At 38.3% G+C, this 19,291-nt stretch overlaps 1 protein-coding gene across 2 annotated transcripts; it reads right to left on the reverse strand.

Annotated features, from left to right (window-relative positions):
• Positions 1 to 1,867: 1,867 nt before the first annotated feature.
• LOC124880170 (probable ubiquitin carboxyl-terminal hydrolase creB) lies at positions 1,868 to 18,828 on the reverse strand. Of its 2 annotated transcripts, none has more exons than XM_047385112.1 (12): positions 18,703 to 18,828; positions 18,530 to 18,606; positions 15,718 to 15,820; positions 15,508 to 15,623; positions 15,211 to 15,281; positions 8,755 to 8,877; positions 6,758 to 6,853; positions 6,510 to 6,641; positions 6,271 to 6,402; positions 6,114 to 6,154; positions 3,961 to 3,998; positions 1,868 to 3,853 (listed from the first exon to the last, which is right to left on the reverse strand). In XM_047385112.1, exons 2-12 carry the CDS (start codon positions 18,564 to 18,566, stop codon positions 2,289 to 2,291), a joined length of 2,454 nt encoding a protein of 817 aa, XP_047241068.1. In that variant the 5' UTR covers positions 18,567 to 18,606; positions 18,703 to 18,828; the 3' UTR covers positions 1,868 to 2,288. The 2 variants fall into 2 exon arrangements, with proteins under 2 accessions (XP_047241068.1, XP_047241069.1); XM_047385113.1 differs by having other exon boundaries at positions 18,698 to 18,798.
• Between the last annotated feature and the right edge of the window lie 463 nt (positions 18,829 to 19,291).

Consider the following 19,291-nt stretch of genomic DNA (forward strand, 5'->3'; position numbering starts at 1 on the left):
TAATGGACTTGTTATTATAGAAGCAAACTTGTAGGCTGGATAGAAATAGTCCAGCTGGAAAGAATTTTGATATCCTGAATCCTGCCAGGTCGCTTTGACATTAGAGTTCAGCGGTCCAGATAAGTGATGAAATTGTTATTGTAAACTGCCACGTAGACCAGTTTTGATTTCCTGCAGATGTTTGTATTGCTGGAACTGCTCTTGAAAATCCATGTTGTGGATGCCAAAAGTTTTACGTAAATGAGTATGATGATTTCAATTGGTCAAGAGGATCCCACACACACCAATGTTTTGTATCTGTATAAAAATCGCCCTGTAGGAACTGAGGGCTGGGATTCTTTGGGATTTTGTATGAAGATGTATTCAGAGTTGTGGTCTGAATAAAAGATCCCTCGTGTTGGCTTTGAAAGGAAAACAGTTGTCTCTTCATCATTTTTAAATTAGTAAACTTTCTTCTCCCACACAATCCACATTAATTAAGCTCACTGGCCTAAAGTTGCCTGCATCTGTTGGATCCTTGTCGTTTTTGAAAATTAATGAGATAAAAACCTCGTGAAATGTTTTTGGCATCCGTGCCAATAAGAACATTTCCTCATAAACCTTAAATAAGGGCTAATCTACTGAAGATGTAAACAATATGTTCAGATATAAATAATTTACAGAAAAACATTTATTTGTAATTTTTATATATCTCCAATTGAAAGCATTTTCAAAAGAGCACAACCACGTAGGGTAAACAACTGCAGATCAAGGGACAACCACAGTCTAAAAGAGGCAAACTCTGATTAATATGATTAATGTTATTGTTACTTTTTAGTACTTTTAGTAATTATTATTATTGTATTTTAAATTATAATGGATATTTTCTGACAAGATTTATAGTATACGTTAAATTTTTGAATTTAATAACACCGACAAAAACTAAGCTCCTGCTATTGTTGAACAGTAAAAGACATGTATTTATTAGAATGTAACAGATTCCACCAGGTGTTTGATAAACTGCATTTTTATCATCATTCGCAACTGCTTTAATTATGCTCAACATGGGAATCTATAAAGGTTCCTTCAGTTGTGCAGTTTCTGCAGAGCTTACATAGTTTTCATATGAGATCAGCATGCTGCATGCTTTCATGGCCTTAATTTAACTTAAACCTTTCTTGCTTGACTACATACTTTTCTCAAGGTTTGCATTGCTTTCTGTCTGTTCACTTTTACTTTTTCAAAACTGAAGAAAAAAAATGCAAACCTTAAAAAAGTAATGCAGGTAAGTCATTTAAAAAGGACTAAATACATTTTGAAATAAATCATATTTCACATGCTTTGATGAACCAAAAGAGCTGCTACATTACTGCAACAGTACCGCAGGCCACGAGTAGTTTTCTTATTATCCATGGATAATTTATTTAATTTCCCTTTGGGATTAATAAAGTATTTTTGAATTGAATTGAATTGAATTGACAAAATAATAATAATCTGGGTTTCTATCTTGTCTTGTAGAGTTCGTTGACATTCCCACCTTCTGTTAATCAATCTTGTTCAAACATTGACTGATTAAACACTGTAGATAATAAGGCTGAAAAACAGCCTGCAGTTATGTGATTTCTAAATTAAGAGAAACTGAAACAAAACATTTCCAAGAATGAACATCTACAAATAAAGAAAAAATAACATCTTCTATATCAGTTTTTTAATAATTGTTGCAGGTGTTTGCCTCAATGTGCCAACTTGACAAAGCATCAGATGATAAATATTAGTCCACAACCTTTCAACTGTGAGGCTCGATCCAAAAATTTGTGTGTTTTCTTTTGCTTTGAATAATCTTCAGTGGAAAACAACGTGGGCAAATAATCAAAAGGAAATTCACCTGTGGCATCTTTTTACACATTTTATTTCAGAAAACCGCAATACAACTAAAAATGTAAAAGCAAAAGGTACAAAAATGTTAACATAATTATTTTACTTGGAATTTCTTGCCTGACACTCACAGCATTGCTACTTTAATTATATTCAGCAGCAAAATGCTAATGCAGCATTATTTAAATCCTTTGCTGGACTGATACATTATGTGAAAATGGTCTTTGACTGAATTTCTCTATAATTCCATGTATCCTGACCATTAAAGGCCTGCAGGACTGAACAGTTTATGAAGCTGCGTTCACAACAAAAAAATTACTGCTAATAAAATCACTTTGATGAATTTTTAAGCTAAATTAGATTTTTCTGGCTCTTTCTAGAAATAGAGAAACACAGAAATGTCACTTTTCTTTTCTTTGTTGCTTCCTTTGTACTCACAAACATACACACGTGCACTGACATGAACATTTTTTTTCCTCTTTTACATGCTTGTTTTGACATGTTTCAAACTCAGCATCAGGGGAAAAATTTTGCCTGTATGCGTCTTTATTCGCATCTCTGGCGACTTCCTTCAATGTGTGATCTTGATGTTCAAATAAAAGGGGATCAGAGGGGGTTATTCCTTCTTCAACTTCGTTTGAATTTCTTTTAATATGCTTTTCATTGTTTTTTTCCTTTCTTTTAATACTGTTGTGTGAAATTTCCTCAACAGTTGTTTTTATTTGTATTTTCTTTTTTCTTCTACCACTAGGAGAAACCTCCCAGATATCTACTTCTAAAGTCTTACAATCAAGTCCGGACTGCTTTGAACTATGTCCCCCAGCTGCAGCGCCCTGTAATCCTTTACTTGTGTCAGCTTGAACTTTTTCTTGACTTGTTTCTTCATCTCTCTCAGCTCTCTGGTTTCCTGTTAGCATTGGTCCTATTTTATTATTATTTTTCATGGTTTTCTTTAAGTCAAGCTTCTTTTGTGCATCATAAACTGAATGGACATCTTGTCCATGGTGTCCCTTCTGTAAATCCTCTGGTCTTTCATCATGGTAAGACTGTGCAGGACTATCAGAGTACTCTTCCTTATGTTTTACCCTTTTTCTTGCCTGGCTGTTCTCATAGGGTTTCAGACGTTTATCCTTTCTATGGCTGAACAGATACTTACCTATCCTGTCAGTGTTCTCTGTGTTCTCTTTCTTTCCTAGACCGTTTTTATTCCTCTCACTGTTTCCTGTTATCTGTCTCTGATCATCCTTTTGTTTGCTTTCTCCACTTTCATCTACCTTTGGACCATCATCATCATGATGAAGGCCATCTTGATTCAATAACCTTTGTGAGAGGTTATTGAATCCTTCATTATCAGAAAACTGTTCAGAAAAATCTGACTGTTCTTTCCTATGTGATTCAATCAGTTTTTCTTGCTCATTAAGCACAGCACTTTCTGCTTGATTATTATTAGAAATAATGTCAGCCTGTATATTTCCAGACGTAGTTTGCTCAGTGTTTTTAAAATAGTGGGGCAGATTTTCAGTAGGGAGCGGTTTGTTGTTTTCTGCGTCATCAACAGCGGCTGCATCCTCTATTCTTCCAGCATCATGACCTTGAGTTTGATCTTTTGCAGAGAGTACAGTTCTGTTTTCCGTCTGCTCATCTCTCTGTGCATCCTCCGTTACGTCCTGAGCATAACTAGATCTTGTCTTATCTTGAGCCCTGCCCTTTGTGTGTTTCTTCCTACTGTGTGTTTCTGACTCATTCAGTTCTCCATCTCCAAGATGCTTGGACTCAGGCTTAGCTTCAGTCAACAAACTATCCAGTATCCTCCCCTTATCATTCACTGGCTTAATGTTACAAGCATTTTGAGCTCTGTCATCCATGTCAGAAAAATTCTCATTAAGTGTTTCTGTGTTGTCACCGCCCTGAAGATTCTCTTCCTTTTGACTTTGATCAGAGTCCTGGGTGGTACATAGGTGGTTATCTTTGTCTGAACACGAATCCACACTGCAAGAATCTGCAACAGTTACACAGTAAAAGAAATTAAAGACATTTTGCAAATGAATCCAACAAAGTCTTTAACACTTTGAAAATTTTTATTCAAAATGATATGTTGATTCTCACCTTTCTTTCTGTAAAATAGAAGATAGGCATCCTTGAAACTAGAAAGAGAAAGACATAAAAGAAAAAAAATTTATTTAACCTAATCAACTAATTAAAAAAAAAATCAAATAATAATAATGCTAAAATATTTATTTGAAAATTCAACATAAACCATTTTTGAATTTAATGTTTGCAGAAAAGAAAACTGTAAAAAAAAACTGTGATGCACATTTTTACCATTCTCTTTACCACTTGTCTTTTATCAATACTGCTGTATTTAAGATGCTGGACAGTTTAGGCCTGTGGTGTTGTTTTTTCTCCCTATCGAATGTTTTAATTGTATAATGAAGGCAGGTTTCTGTGGCGATCTGGGCAAAACGTGGTTTATAACTGTCTTGCCAAAATAAGTTCTTGCTAAAAACGATCTGGTTTGATGGATGTATAGGTTAATTTATCTTTGACATTGTTACTAGGGGATCTTTTTGAAAAAAAATACAGCTGTTCATATTTTCCCATTCTCCCTGACAGCTTGCAGACCAAACCCATTTAGGTTTCACAGACAGAAATTCAGCTAGTTAAAGGGTGGCATTTGGTATACTTTATGTCTAAATCCTCAAACAAAGCCTTGTAAACAGCCCTTAGAGAAAACTTGAGTTAACAAGTTTAGTCAAGTTAAAGTCAAGTTTAACCCAAACTTGACTTAACTTAGTTACTTTCAACACCCACATGGGAAACTACAATGAAACCAGGAGGGGTGTGATTAGGAAGAATGGCCTCCCTGATCTGAACCTGAGTGGTGCTTCATTATTGGACTTCTGTGCCAATCACTGATTGTCCATAACGAAAACCATGTTCAAGCATAAGTGTGTTCATCAGTGTACTTGGCACCAGGACACTCTAGGCAGGAGGTCAATGATCTCCTTTGTAGTTATGTCTTCGGACCTTCAGCCTCTTGTCTTGGACACTCGACGAGGGACATTATTGGACGGTGGAAGGGCGCCTTCCCGGGTGGAAGCAGAGACTAGAGACACGGACTTGGACTCATTCATCACCCAGGCTGAAGTTACCAAGGTGGTCAAAAAGCTTGGAGGTGGCAAGGCTTCGGGGGTGAATGAGATCCGCCCTCAATACCTCAAGTCTTTGGACGTTGTGGGGAAGTTATGGCTGACATGCCTCTCCAACATTGCGTGGCGGTCGGGGACAGTGCCTCTTGACTGGCAGACCAGGGTGGTGATCCCCTTGTAGTTGTTCCAACTACAGGGGAATCACACTCCTTAGCCTCCCTGGGAAGGCCTATGAAAGGGTATTGGAGAGGAGAGTCCAACTGATAGTCGAACCTCAGCTTCAGGAGGAGCAGTGTGGTTTTCACCCCAGCCATGGGCCAGCTCTACACCCTCTACAGGGTGCTTGAGGGTTTATGGGAGTTTGCACAATGGTCCACATGTCTTTTGTGGACCTGGGAAAATACCGTGTCCCTCGTGGTGGCCTGTGGGGGACACTCCAGGAGTACGGATTCGGGGCCCCGGCATTAAGTCTATGGTAGGGCTGCCCATTGTCACCAGTCCCATTCATAATTTCCATGGACAGGATGGTTTGGGGACCAGGCCCTTGGGGACCAGTTTGGGGACCAGATGACATGGTCCTGCTGACCCCCTCAGGACCTGCAGGTCTGAGCTACCTCTCCATCTTGCCTGACTTTGTTGCCCCATCAGTTGAAATACCTATTAGAGTTAATTTATCTGTGTTGCTGTTTATTTATCTTACTTATTTATTGTTGTTACTGTGTTTCCATTTGGTTAATTGTGTTTAGTTTCTTTTTTGTGTTCTTTCCTCTGTGCAATTCGGTTTTTCCTCTAATGTTAGTTTCCTGTTTGTTTCATTTTTGGTTTGTAGATCCTTTCATGTTTTAGTTGAACTCTTTTTGTGTTATTTAGTCTCCTTCCCTCAGTGTTCCTGCCCTTATTCAACTTTTTGTTCCATATTCCCTTTAAATAGCCCAGCTGGTTCCTATGTTGTTTTCCACCCCTGCCTCAGTAAATAGGCTCCATGGTTTAATTGTTCATTTCTGGTTTCTTCTGTTGTTTCCTGCCCAGGTAATTAAAAAGCTGACAATTGGTGATCGCATCTTTAATGCAGCTTGATAAAAACAACAGTCAGCAGTCTTTAAAACTTACTTTACAATGTTCACATTGTCAGGAAAATGATTTTGGCCAAGCTGATAGAAGAAAAAAGCAAATAAATTATCTGATTAATTGTTCTCGTTCTATGTTTTACAATTCAAGTGTTGAGCACAAATCTTCGAAGGTGAAAGAAAGTTTGAATTAGTTTTACCGGCGTGACGTTGGTGTCATCAAAGACGTACCACTGGACTTCTTCATCCTTGGGCCTGATTATTGCCTTATAATGCCCACCTCTCAGGTCACCACAATGCTCCACAACTGCGTACAGCTCATATGTCTGATTCTGACCCACATGTAAGAATTTTTGTTGGAATCAGGAATTATACAAAACAACAATTCTGCTCTAAATAGTAAATCAGTTCTAAATAAAAATATAGAGAGGATTTTTACCTCTGGTACCCTCAAGGTGTGGGGAACATCGGCATAACAGTTGATTTTGATGTATGACATGTGCTTGTAACTGAAGTCAAACCTCTTCAGCATAAGAAGAAGAACATCTGGATGATGAATTATTACATATTTCTGAAGGACAAAACAGATAAAACTAGATATGAAAACATTGCTTAAACATTGCAGTGTATGCACGTTTTTTTCATCATGTATCACAAAAATCTGAAAACCACTAAATATTTACTCACTCTGGTAGCATCAACTTTAACATCACAGTTATCGCAGTACATCTGGTTCTCTCCATCAAATATTGTTGGTGTGAAAAACATCTTGATGCCATTCTCCTAAAGAATTTAAACTGTATTTATGTCTGGGGAAAAAAACTCTCAAAAAGAAGCACTTAACAGTTAAAGGGCTTTTAACCGACTTTAACATGTTATAGTATGTTCAGACAAGAAATTATCACATATTATCACAAATTTAAAAGAATAAAAAAATGTAACAGGTTGGGTAAGTGGAGCATCAATCAAAGAGGCAGCCGAGAAGCCCATTGTAACTCTGGAGGAGCTGCATAGATCCTTGGCTCAGGTAAGAGAATCTGTGATGCACTATAAAAATATGGCCTTTATTGAAGAATGACAAGAAGGGAGGCATTCAGAATGATTTTGTGCAGCCAGCATTAATCGTTTAATAGTTGCACAAGTTTGGTCCACCAACTCAAGTGGCTGATGCAATCAGACACTATCTATTAACTTTTTCGGGAAAGATTTCCATTGATATTATGCCTTTCAAAAAATGATGGGAAACTGGAATCTTATTTTTCTTTTATTACCCGTTTTTTGCTTTCATTTTATTTCATAAACAAAAACATCCAAAGACCTTTACTCAAAGGCAGTCCAGGGAGCGCCCATTCATTTAGCTTGTTTAAATACAGTTAAGCATTTTCAGAGAAAGAGTGTCTCAGATCTTGTTTTTGTAGCTGAGAATTAACTAAACTTTTTTTCTAGATCAATAACATAGAAACAATTGACCAAAAGACATTAGGACATGGTATGTCTTTCTTTTAAAAAGACAGGAGCCATTTGATGTTTTAGATCTGCAATGATTTACAGATCTCTTTTCCACCAAACTTTATTTGTTTCATAAAAATATTGCTAGATAATTTTATTTTTTCACAGGAAAATATATATTGTTTTACCAAGAGATTATTCGTGCCTTTATTTTTTTTAACGTTTTGGGTTTTCAGTTTTCAAAACAAAAAAAAGATTTGCGTCACAAATAATATTCACATGTCAGAATTGACAAGACAAGCCAACTTTAGTGATAAAGCACTTTAAAAAGAGCAGGTACTGAACAAAGTGCTGAACACCAAGAATGATTAAAATAAATTAAAAAAACATTACATGTTAAAACAAATGATAAAAACAGAAATAAAATCCAAGAAAAAGTAGCAACTACTAGGACTAGAAAAAGCGACATGGATAAAATAAAATCAACAATGCCAAGGAGAAGCGGTTGGCCTAGTCAAAGTACAGACATGTTGCAGATGCTTTCCGTCCAATCCGACTGAGATTGAGATCATTTGCAAAGCAGAATATTGTTTCATCCTTTGTATTTGCAAAATTGTGGAAATAGTTTTTTTTTCACTTCACAATTATGCACTACTTCTTAATGGTCAATCACAGAAAACCCCAAAATGTTAAAAAGTTCCACAAGAGAGACTATTTTTTTGCTCGGCATATGGGTCAAGAAAGTCCTAGCTCAACATACATTTGTGAGCTAAGTAGGGAAAATGATTGGTCAACCTGAAATAGCTATAAAAGAACTCAGGGATCTCCAGCAGTTGGATGGGAAAGAGGTGTAGTTATTACAGGAAATGTACTTTGTTCAGTTTTTCAGGCTATAAGGATGTTTAAAAGTAACACTCTGTGATAAAGAGTTCAACAATAAACTTTGTGATAAGGCAACATCGCAGTTTGTCACTGCTGGCATAATTTCGTTGCAGTTAACTCATTTGTAAACAGTCAGCTGACAGTTCCTATACCTGTATTACCAAAGTGCTTTTCAAGCCATATTCCACAGCTTAAAGTTAAGAAAACTGCACTTCATTGCTCAAGCGTTACTAGCTAAATCAAGTGTAATCTATTCTTATATTGCTCTGCTGTGAAAATATTTTGTCCGACTCGTTGAACATTGACCCCTTGCAACAGTTAAATATTAACCTCACAGCTCATCAAATGCTCACCACACTGTAGTTTCCAGAAGACTCTTCCAGGTCAAGAGGAAGATGCCAGAATGGTCCTTCACTGTCAGTCTCTGTCTGACATACTAAACAGGTGGTCCTGTGAGTCAGCTGTCCATGGAACACCTGAAACACAAACAAACAAACAAACAAACAATCACAAAGTACAAAAATAACTAAATAAATATATATATAAATTTCAACATTTTTGAGATGGTCAGTTATTTAAATTTACACATTTTCTTTTAGGGTAAAATAAGCAATGGTATGTTAAGCAGATTTAAAAAGAAATTATAAGTACCATAAAAATGTAAGAAATCTACTTGATTTTACCCATGAAAGCCCTTTCATTTTAATCATTGTACATTTCCGCCCATAGTCCTTTGTGCCATGTACAGGTCATAGTAATACATTTTTAACTTTTTGTGTTAATTCAGAGGGCTTAAGCCATGTCAGTGAGTTTGTATTTACTGTTAAGAGTAAATATCTCACTAGAACATTTTGCAGAATTATTATTTCAAAATAACAATGACCATCCATATACATTTTATGTGTTCATCTGTTGGAATGACTATACACTCACCGGCCACTTTATTAGGTACACCTGTCAAACTGCTCGTTAACGCAAATTTCTAATCAGCCAATCACATGGCAGCACCTCAATGTATTTAGGCATGTAGACATGGTGAAGATGACCTGCTGCAGTTCACACTGAGCATCAGAATGGGGAAGAAAGGTGATTTAAGTGACTTCGAACGTGGCATGGTTGTTGGTGCCAGACGGGCTGGTCCGAGTATTACAGAAACTGCTGATCTACTGGGATTTTCACAAACTACCATCTCTAGGGTTTACAGAGAATGGTTTGAAAAAGAGAAAATATCCAGTGAGCAGCAGTTCTGTGGGCGCAAATTACTTGTTGATGCCAGAGGTCAGAGGAGAATGGCCAGACTGGTTCGAGCTGATACAAAGGCAACAGTAACTCAAATAACCACTTGTTACAACCCAAGGCATGCAGAAGAGCATCTCTGAATGCACAACACGTCGAACCATGGGGCAAATGGGCTACAGCAGCAGAAGACCACACCAGGTGCCACTCCTGTCAGCTATGAACAGGAAACTGAGGCTACAATTCACACAGGCTCACCAAAATTGGAAAAACGTTGCCTGGTCTGATGAGTCTCTATTTCTGCTGCGACATTCGGATGGTAGGGTCAGAATTTGGTGTCAACAACATGAAAGCTTGGATCCATCCTGCCTTGTATCAACGGTTCAGGCTGGTAGTGGTGTAATGGTGTGGAGGATATTTTATTTGCACTCTTTGGGCCCCTTAGTACCAATTGAGCATCATGTCGACACCACAGCCTACCTGAATATTGTTGCTGACCATGTTCATCCCTTTATGACCACAGTGTACCCATCTTCTGATGGTTACTTCCAGCAGGATAACGCGCCATGTCATAAAGCACAAATCATCTCAGACTGGTTTCTTGAACATGACAATGAGTTCACTGGACTCAAATGGCCTCCACAGTCACCAGATCTCAATCCAATAGAGCACCTTTGGGATGTGGTGGAACGGGAGATTCGCATCATGGATGTGCAGCCGACAAATCTGCAGCATCTGTGTGATGCTATCATGTCAATATGGACCAAACTCTCTGAGGAATGTTTCCAGTACCTTGTTGAATTTATGCCACGAAGGATTAAGGCAGTTCTGAAGGTAAAAGTGGGTGCAGCCTGGTACTAGCAAGGTGTACCTAATAAAGTGACCGGTGAGTGTATATCAACCACTGATTTAGTTTAGCTTAAAGTAAAGTGCTCACATTTGCTATTGTAAAAAAAGGGTTAGAAGGATCATGATCTTAAACATAATTAATCAGATATTTAATTACTTTTGCTTTAACAATTACACTTTTACAAACTTATGATATTTAAACCCGTATTGATTTCATTGGCCTGACATAAGTCTGTCATAATTTCAGAATTTTTATGTTGTTTGTAACCAAACACCCAATGGTATCACCGTCTCTGTCTTGTGTGCACTTTGCCAGTCACCTACAGTGGAACAAGATACACTGCTGGGATGATCCTATGTTATGGTTCAACGTGTGAACTACTAGACTTGGCTGAGATAATGCAGATAGTCGTTTTGGACAGTTGTGTATATTTAATTGTAAAGTTACTTGCTGCCTGGTATGTAGAGCATCTGAAATCTGTTCAACCAGAGGACACTGGCAAGATCACTGTTTTGGAGCAGCAGGCAGCAGAAACTTGATGAAGATTGAGAGAGATGGAGACAAAGCTCCGTGTAATCATTGATGACCAAATGGAGAAGTTCCATCAGGGATCCCACCAACAGTAGAGGAGCTGCTAAGTGTTGTGAAGCATACCTTCGGGATTTTAAATGAGTTCAGTCTTCAGTATTTTCATTCAGAATTTAAGGACTACTTCACTCTTTGCAGAAGCGACCAGATAAAGGACAAAGACACTGTGAAGGTTGTTGATATCACCCTGGTTGTCCTAACCATGGCTCCGCTTGATAAAAGTTTCGTAGCCACTTTGGTCACCTGTCAACTGACAACGACTCATCATATGCTGAGGCAGTTGCATCAAATGCAGACTCTGCTGCAACCGTATCTTCTCAGGACACCATTATTCTCAAAAGGCAGAGCACCACAGAACGATGTGAGCCCTGGCTGAAGCATTTCCCTATTTCACAGTCTTCATACTAAACTGATGTACTTTGAAAGAACATCTGAGGAGTACAAAAAGAATGGAACTCTTCTCCCAACCTCCAAAGAAAAGACAGACATTATGGAGAAGTTGGCTGAAACTATATTTATGTTTACAGCCTATCCTTCAAATACACAAGTTAGTTATGTTGCAGAGGTACTCGTGACAAAATACTCTTGTCTCAAGGAACCTGGCTCTTTCTCAGGTTATTATGGCTGGCAACAAAGCATCAAATACAAGATGGCTAATTATCTCACAAAGCTTAGAGGGTTTGGTGTTCCTGAGGTGACATGCAATGCTGTGAAACGCAAGAGTCTGGGGGACCAGAAATCTACAAAGAAAGTGAAAAAGCCTCAGAAAGCAGAGGTAAATTACCTTCCTCCATATCCAGCAGGAGAAAAGGAAGACAGTCAAGAAGAAGAGAGGGTTCAGTTGATAAAAGAAAAGATGGCAAAAACATTTGCACATAGACGACATTAAATCGGCAACCAGTCCCCCTTGATTGAGGACATCAAAGCCAAATGGCCAGCATTGTTTGAGGCATCTCATGTGAGTTACAAATTCATTGTGGGTAGGCTTTTTTTTTTATGTCATGTTTCAAGTTTCAAATAATTTGAGGCTTTAATCTTGTTTTTGTTTTTTTTGTTGTTCAGCTGCAGGGTGAGTTCTACGGGATTAGCATGGTACACCTTGAATTCAAGTTTATGTCCATGCTGGATGAGTATATTCCCATGCTGTTGGCCATTTTCCATTCCAAAGGGGGAGCCATGGGATTGAATTCGCAGGCTATCTTAGCCAAGGTATGTTCCACAGACATTTCTGTTTAGAATTTAATGAGTTTTGATTTCAAATTAGAGACTGTCATTTGCATGGGGTATAACTCAACTAAGTTGTTTGCATGTTTTTGTCAAGTGCAAGAAAATGTCAAGAAATTTTGGAAAATTATATGAGTAACATTCACTACAAAACACTTATGATTTTTATGTTTTAATTGTATTATCAATACATGTCTGTTCTTAGCAGAAAAATCACATAACTACAGAAGTTACTGGGTCTTTCTTTTGTCCTAAGAAGGACATTTGTTTTCTTATATCTGCATTGTCCCATATGATGATAATAATTTTTATTTTTTGGGGGAGAGGGGTTGTTCTTTTTAGTCACCAAGTAATCCTAGCATTAACATAACCTGGGATCTGGTTATTCAGTGCTTGATGGTGTACTATGGGGAGTCCATTGATCAACTCGTCAAAGAATATAGTGTAAGTGTTGAAATAGAAACATCTTTTTGTTGTCTTTGTTCATATACGTTAGTCAAGGTGTGAGATATTTCATGTTTGCAATTACAAATAGAAAACCCACATTTTGTTGTTTTAAGATGCTGATGGGGATATGTTGTCACAAGGTCTTTCTGAACAGAGGATGAAATTCTAGAAAATTAAGGCAGCTGGATCTGAGGATGATGACATTGGGAGGGTGTGAGTGTTATGCCTGGGTAATTTTCCAAGGGCATGTGCAATGCTTGTTGGGTTGACATTTGCAGTCAGTCTTACCCATCCCAAAGAGCTAAGGTACACCTTGGAGGTATTCCAGAAATGTTTCCTTGAACTGGATTGTGCTAGGCTCTCACCAAAAGTGAACAGCCTTAAGAAAAGGTTAATGGCTTAAACAAAGACTCTGAAAATATGAACAAGAAATAAGCTCACTCTGATCTTTTGCTTTTTCTTTGTTAGACATATCCATCTTTTCAGTTTTCAAGTTAATGTCAAGTTGTTCAGATCTTTCCCAAATGACCTGCAATGTGTCGGGCTGTATCTGTGCTTTTTACTTTAATATTTGTGTTTTATGACCTGCAATTTTCTTAGGAATGTGTCTGTTTTAAAAGCAACAGGAAGCACTAGGGAAACGTATCTTTACTTAAGTTATTTATAACCATAACACAATAGTTTTCAAACAATTTCAACATTTTACAAAATTCTGGACAATTTAGTCCTGTAGCTGTTGAATCTTTACCTTCACTTAGATGTGTGCAGTTTTCTCAGGTTAAACTTTCAAAGTAAGTTAAAAAGTTGATTTACATTGTTGATACACCATGAACACCAGTGAGAAATATTTGTTCTGCAGTTATATTTAGCGATTCAAATAAAAACTTTTTGTTTTTTACTTTTTGTAAGTTAGTCACTAAGCAGTAACAGAGATAAGGTAAACTGAATAAAGGATTTTCAAACCTTAAATTAATGTTGAGGTTTTAATTTAAAGGGTTATATTTGGTATATAATTTACAAATTAATTTCAATTTAGCAATGGGTCGCAGGATCAAAACATTTTTATGTGACCTTCAAACATTTTCTCTTATGTTGTATGTATTTTGCCACCTTTGGAAGAACCAACATGTTGTTCATGGAATAAATGTTTATCGTGTGCTCCATGTGTCATAATCTGTTTAATCCAGTAAAACAAATTTACACCAAGGAAATGTATTTAGGAGATTATATGATTATATGATTTGCACGTCAGGACCGCTACAGGCCTCCACCAGAGTTGCCTCTGACTTTGCCCTGCCCAGGCATAGTTCACCATCTTTCGGGTCCTATTATATGAGTCCTTCACTGAACTGTCACCTTAACGTGGTGGATGGGTTTGAGTGCTCGAATGATCCTAGAGGCTATTCCCCCTTTTCCACTGGCTCGCATTAGCCGGCTCGGCTCTGCAGTGCTCGGTTTTCGCTCTACTCGGTACGGTCACTGTTGTGTTTCCACTGACCCGCCAATGACTGAAGCTGTGCCGGCTGAAGCCCCGCCTCCAGCCATGAGTGTAGTGTGTTAGGTTTTAATGTCGAAATGATCCACATTACAATAATTATCTGGACCACAGCCCAGCCAGAACTTATAAAATAAGGTTCAGGGGTTCTGATGTGAGGGAGTGTGGCAGGAGAAGCAGAGAGGAGAGATGCTGCTGTCTGGATAGTGAAGCTCCAAAGTTTGCCTGAAGAAGTTAATTTTGGGCTTTATTAGGAGGTTTTTGTCTTATCCATGACAATAACGAGGACAATGTGCAAAACCGCGGACTTATGACCTTTAAAGTTAATTTCAGGTTGGATATTGCATATTTGTGCTCCGCAGATTCAGCGAACTCGTCCACCCGTTTGGTCCGATGCAGGCAGTCTGATTACGGGCAGGTTCTCTCTGCCTGTTCCCACTGGTTCGCCTAAGGACCGTCAATAAATGTCTGAACCACACACGTTATTTCACAGTGGTATTGTTTTGTGTGTTTTGGGAGAAACGTTTGTGCCTCTGATGTCCGGATGAAGCAGAAGACGACGAGTACGAGATTATATGAGATATATTATTACTGATAAGAATTTTAGCGTATACAAGTCAAATCTAGCAGACAAATGTTATATTACAAACTCACATGCTTTATTTTTCACAATAAAACCAATTAATGTTTTTGTTTGTTAAACTGATTACTTATATTCAAAAAGTTGTTATAATAATTCAATTTTCTCTCATCATTCAGTCATTATTTATAAAGTTTAAAAATCTAATTTGAGTTTTACTTAAAAAAACTAAAACATTTTTTTTTGTGTAAGGGGTACTTAACTAAATTTTCCACAACTTTTCCCTGATTATTAGTAAATTCAAAGTCATTTTTCACAGATATTTATTTCATACAACTTTGATTTTTGTGTTAATATTAGAATTTATTCTTTGTAATTGATAAAGGTACCTGTGCTGCATTCGTACTGGTCTTCCTTAAGATCCTCTCAAAGTATTCTGCAGCATCTTGCTGTACATTCACTGGGAGAAGTGAAGAAATTAAGAAAATCTTATTTGAAGGACTAACAAAGCAAGTCAAAAATTATAAAATGCAACTTTGTGTTTTTAATTCATAATCATTAATAATAACAAAGTGACGACTGCATCAGTACAACTATAGTCAAGACCTAGATTTAGACAACATGATGCAATTTTACTAAAAAGTAAAAAAGATCAATCCTCAGTCCTGATCGATCTCATACTGTACCGTTGATGACTTCTAGTGCATTCAATATATTAAATGTGTATGCTTTCCGCTGCTGTAATTCTTCAAATAACTCCTTAAGATGATGATCAATAGAGTTCTGATTGGGACTGGTGAACCTACACCAAAATACAAATTAATGTTCAATACACAGGCACACTTCAAGGTTTTCCCTTGGCATACAGTTAAACACAAAAACCTGTAAAAACAAACCTGTTCACAGCTTCTCTGAATTCTTTGGTCATGAACAGAACCTGCAGCACACTGTTCAGGTAGCACGTTGCCCCATGGTTGAACAAGCCGTGGTACTCAGCTTCTGGAAGATTTAGGTCACAAATGTAAATGGCAGAGCTGAATAATGTCAGACAATACTTAAAGAGGGTCTTTTGCATAATTTGTTGGGTTTGACTGTTAACCTAAATAAAACAACAAATCAAATCAACAAATGTTGCAAAAAACTTGTTAGAGGCTCCATAAGCCTGGAGACTGAGGCACAGGTTCACCTTCCAACAGGACAACAACATTAAACACACTGTCAGAGCTACAACACAATGGTTTACATCAAAACATGATACTTTCTATTTAATCTGACTGAGCTATTTAGCAAAGAGGAATGGAGAGAAACATGTCTGTAGATGTAGAAAGTTGTTAGAGGCATACGCCGACAACACCTGCTGGTGTAATAGCAGAAAAGAGTAGGCTTACTCATGATTACAAATGCATGCCACACTTTTAACATTTTATTTGTACAAACCTTTGAAAACCACGAATCCTTATCCTTCCACTTAACAGTTACACACTACTTATTGATGGTCTATCACGTCTGTCACAACTCTCAGCAAAATACATTGAAATTGTGATGTGACAAAATTTGTAAAACTTTAAAAGGTCTGAGTAGCACATGCAAATTCTTCAGAATCAGAATCAGAATCAGAATCAGAATCAGAATCAGAATCAGAATCAGAATCAGAATCAGAATCAGAATCAGAATCAGAAAAGCTTTATTGCCAAGTACGTTTTTGGACATACAAGGAATTTGTTTTGGCGTAGTCGGTGCAATACAGTACAAATTAAACAGTACAAACATATCTACAATATAATATAAATATAAGTGCACAGTTTTAAGTGAGTGAGAGTAAATATAGAGCAGTATAAGATGCAAGAGCAATACAACAGTGCAGGTGATCATTGTGCAAGTAAAGCAGTGCAAGTAAGCAGGAGTCCAAGCTGAGCGTTAATGTAACGCATAGAGTTACAGGTTACAGGTGTCCTGTCAGCAAAAAAAGGGGGGGTGTGGGGGAAAGGGGGAATGTCAGGGTGGTTTCCGGGCTTTGTTAACCAGGCTGGTGGCAGATGGGAAAAAACTGTTCTTGTGGCGTGAGGTTTTGGTCCGGATGGACCGCAGCCTCCTGCCAGAGGGGAGAGTCTCAAGAGTCTGTGACCGGGGTGGGAGGGATCAGCCAGAATCTTCCCTGCCCGCTTCAGGGTCCTGGAGGTGTACAGTTCCTGGAGCGACAGTAGACTGCAGCCAATCACCTTCTCAGCAGACCGAATGACACGCTGCAGCCTGCCCTTATCCTTGGCTGTAGCAGCGGCGTACCAGATGGTGATGGAGGAGGTGAGGATGGACTCAATGATGGCTGTGTAGAAGTGCACCATCATAGTCTTTGGCAGGTTGAATTTCTTCAGCTGCCGCAGGAAGAACATCCTCTGCTGGGCTTTCTTGATGAGGGAGCTGATGTTTGGCTCCCACTTGAGATCCTGGGAGATGATGGTTCCCAGGAAGCGGAAAGATTCCACAGTGTCAATTGTGGAGTCACAGAGGGTGATGGGGGCAGGTGGGGCTGGGTTCTGCCTGAAGTTCACAACCATCTCCACTGTCTTTAGAGCGTTGAGCTCAAGGCTGTTCTGGCTGCACCAGTCCAACAGATGGTCCACCTCCCATCTATACGCGGACTCGTCACCATCAGAGATGAGTCCGATCAGGGTGGTGTCGTCCGCAAACTTCAGAAGCTTGACAGACTGGTGACTGGAGGTGCAGCTGTTGGTGTACAGGGAGAAGAGCAGAGGAGAGAGAACACAGCCTTGGGGGGAACCGGTGCTGATGGTCAGGGAGTCAGAGACGTGCTTCACCAGCCTCACGCGCTGCTTCCTGTCAGACAGGAAGTCAGTGATCCACCTGCAGGTGGAGTCGGGCACACTCAGCTGGGAGAGCTTCTCCTGGAGCAGAGCTGGGACGATGGTGTTGAAGGCAGAGCTGAAATCCACAAACAGGATCCTGGCATAGGTTCCTGTGGAGTCCAGGTGCCGGAGGATGAAGTGAAGGGCTAGGTTGACTGCATCATCTACAGACCTGTTGGCTCTGTAGGCAAACTGCAGGGGGTCCAGGAGGGGGTCGGTGATGTCAATGAGTTGTTATAATCAGAGGTGGGCAGACAGTTATATTTACTAAAGGGACTTTTTGAAATTGTACTTCTAAGCGGTTTTATTGCACCATACTTCTTTACTTTTTCTGGAATGATATTCAAAAGTAAAACTCTTATTTTTGATTTGATTACTCTACCCACCTCTGTGCACCTGCATTTAGAGGGTAAGTAAATATACTTACAGCATATCGCCACCAGATGCAGTCGGCACTGTTTTAATTGGTTTATTCACTTTATGTTGTGAAATACAGAAACATTTGTGTCTCCTTTGATTTATTTGTTTTGGAATTTATTTTTTATTTTTTTTTGTCATTGTTTATTTTGAGTTTTGGAGATACTAGAACTTGTACATTATTTTATGATTTTACCATGTTTGATTAAATTGTTTCTAAAAAAAAATCTGACATTACAATCAACCAGTTAATTATAGTAATTATTCAGTAATTATAATTCCTAATAAAATACGTATTTACTTTTATTTGGGTTGGTTTTTACTTCTACTTCAATAATATTATTTTGAAGTAACACTACTTTTACTTGGTCAAAATGTGTGGCTACACTTCTCTGGTCATAACAACATTATATTTAGGAGTTCATACCTGGAGGGCTTCTCCAGCTCCTCCGTATCCAGTCCATTTGTTCTTCCTTCTGGTGATCAGCTCACTGTCCTTGGTAACTACAACGAAACCGATAACAATCAATCGCAGTTCCAATGTGGGGATGGAAAAAAGAAACACAATTAAGGTGAAATAAAACAATGAACGTACCCTACCTCTGGTGGCAGATTCACACTTTGCTGACATTCATTAAGAAGAAATCCTCCAACTTCTTCTAGACGCTGTAGATCCTCTATTACTCTTTGTTATACAGTTAAACCCCTGAATACTTTCTGTTTCTCTTCTCGTTGCGACACAGATCATGGTGCATTTAAGGGCGGTCGGACATGTTGCATTTCAAAAAGAAGAAGAGAAGAATAGAATCGGACCATATTGAATTCATCTTACGACTTTGATACACAGATCGTGTTTGAACCCAAATAAACATTCGAACGAACTGAATGACTTGAAAGTGGAAGCACAAGTTAAGATTTATTTTAGCTACAATTTTATTTATTATAACCCCATCTTTTCTAATCATTTTTAAAAACCTGTAGGGCTCTTGCTGTATCAGTGGGAAAAGAAGTTATTTTGCAACTGGAAAGCTCCGGGTCTGATTGTGTCCTTCTTCCCTGCCACCTTTCATTGCCCCTTTGAGCAAGGCACTGAATCATAGGTTGCCCATCTGTCTATGTATTTGGTATGTGAGTGTGACTAGAAGAATGAGACTTGTAGTGTAAAGGGGCTCTAAAAGCTCAAGCCTTT

The sequence above is a fragment of the Girardinichthys multiradiatus genome, chromosome 14 (assembly GCF_021462225.1).
Source record: "Girardinichthys multiradiatus isolate DD_20200921_A chromosome 14, DD_fGirMul_XY1, whole genome shotgun sequence".
NCBI classification, from domain to species: domain Eukaryota; kingdom Metazoa; phylum Chordata; class Actinopteri; order Cyprinodontiformes; family Goodeidae; genus Girardinichthys; species Girardinichthys multiradiatus.

Bases quoted from the DNA above. Each gene is read 5' to 3' on its own strand.
- LOC124880170 (XM_047385112.1), bottom strand. From the start codon at position 18,566: ATGGACTGGATACGGAGGAGCTGGAGAAGCCCTCCAG. The intron at 15,821-18,529 runs GTATGAACTCCT...TAAATCTTCCAG, and splicing joins GAGCTGGAGAAGCCCTCCAG to AAGCTGAGTACCACGGCTTG. The intron at 6,854-8,754 runs GTGAGCATTTGA...TAAATTCTTTAG, and splicing joins CTTCTGGAAACTACAGTGTG to GAGAATGGCATCAAGATGTT.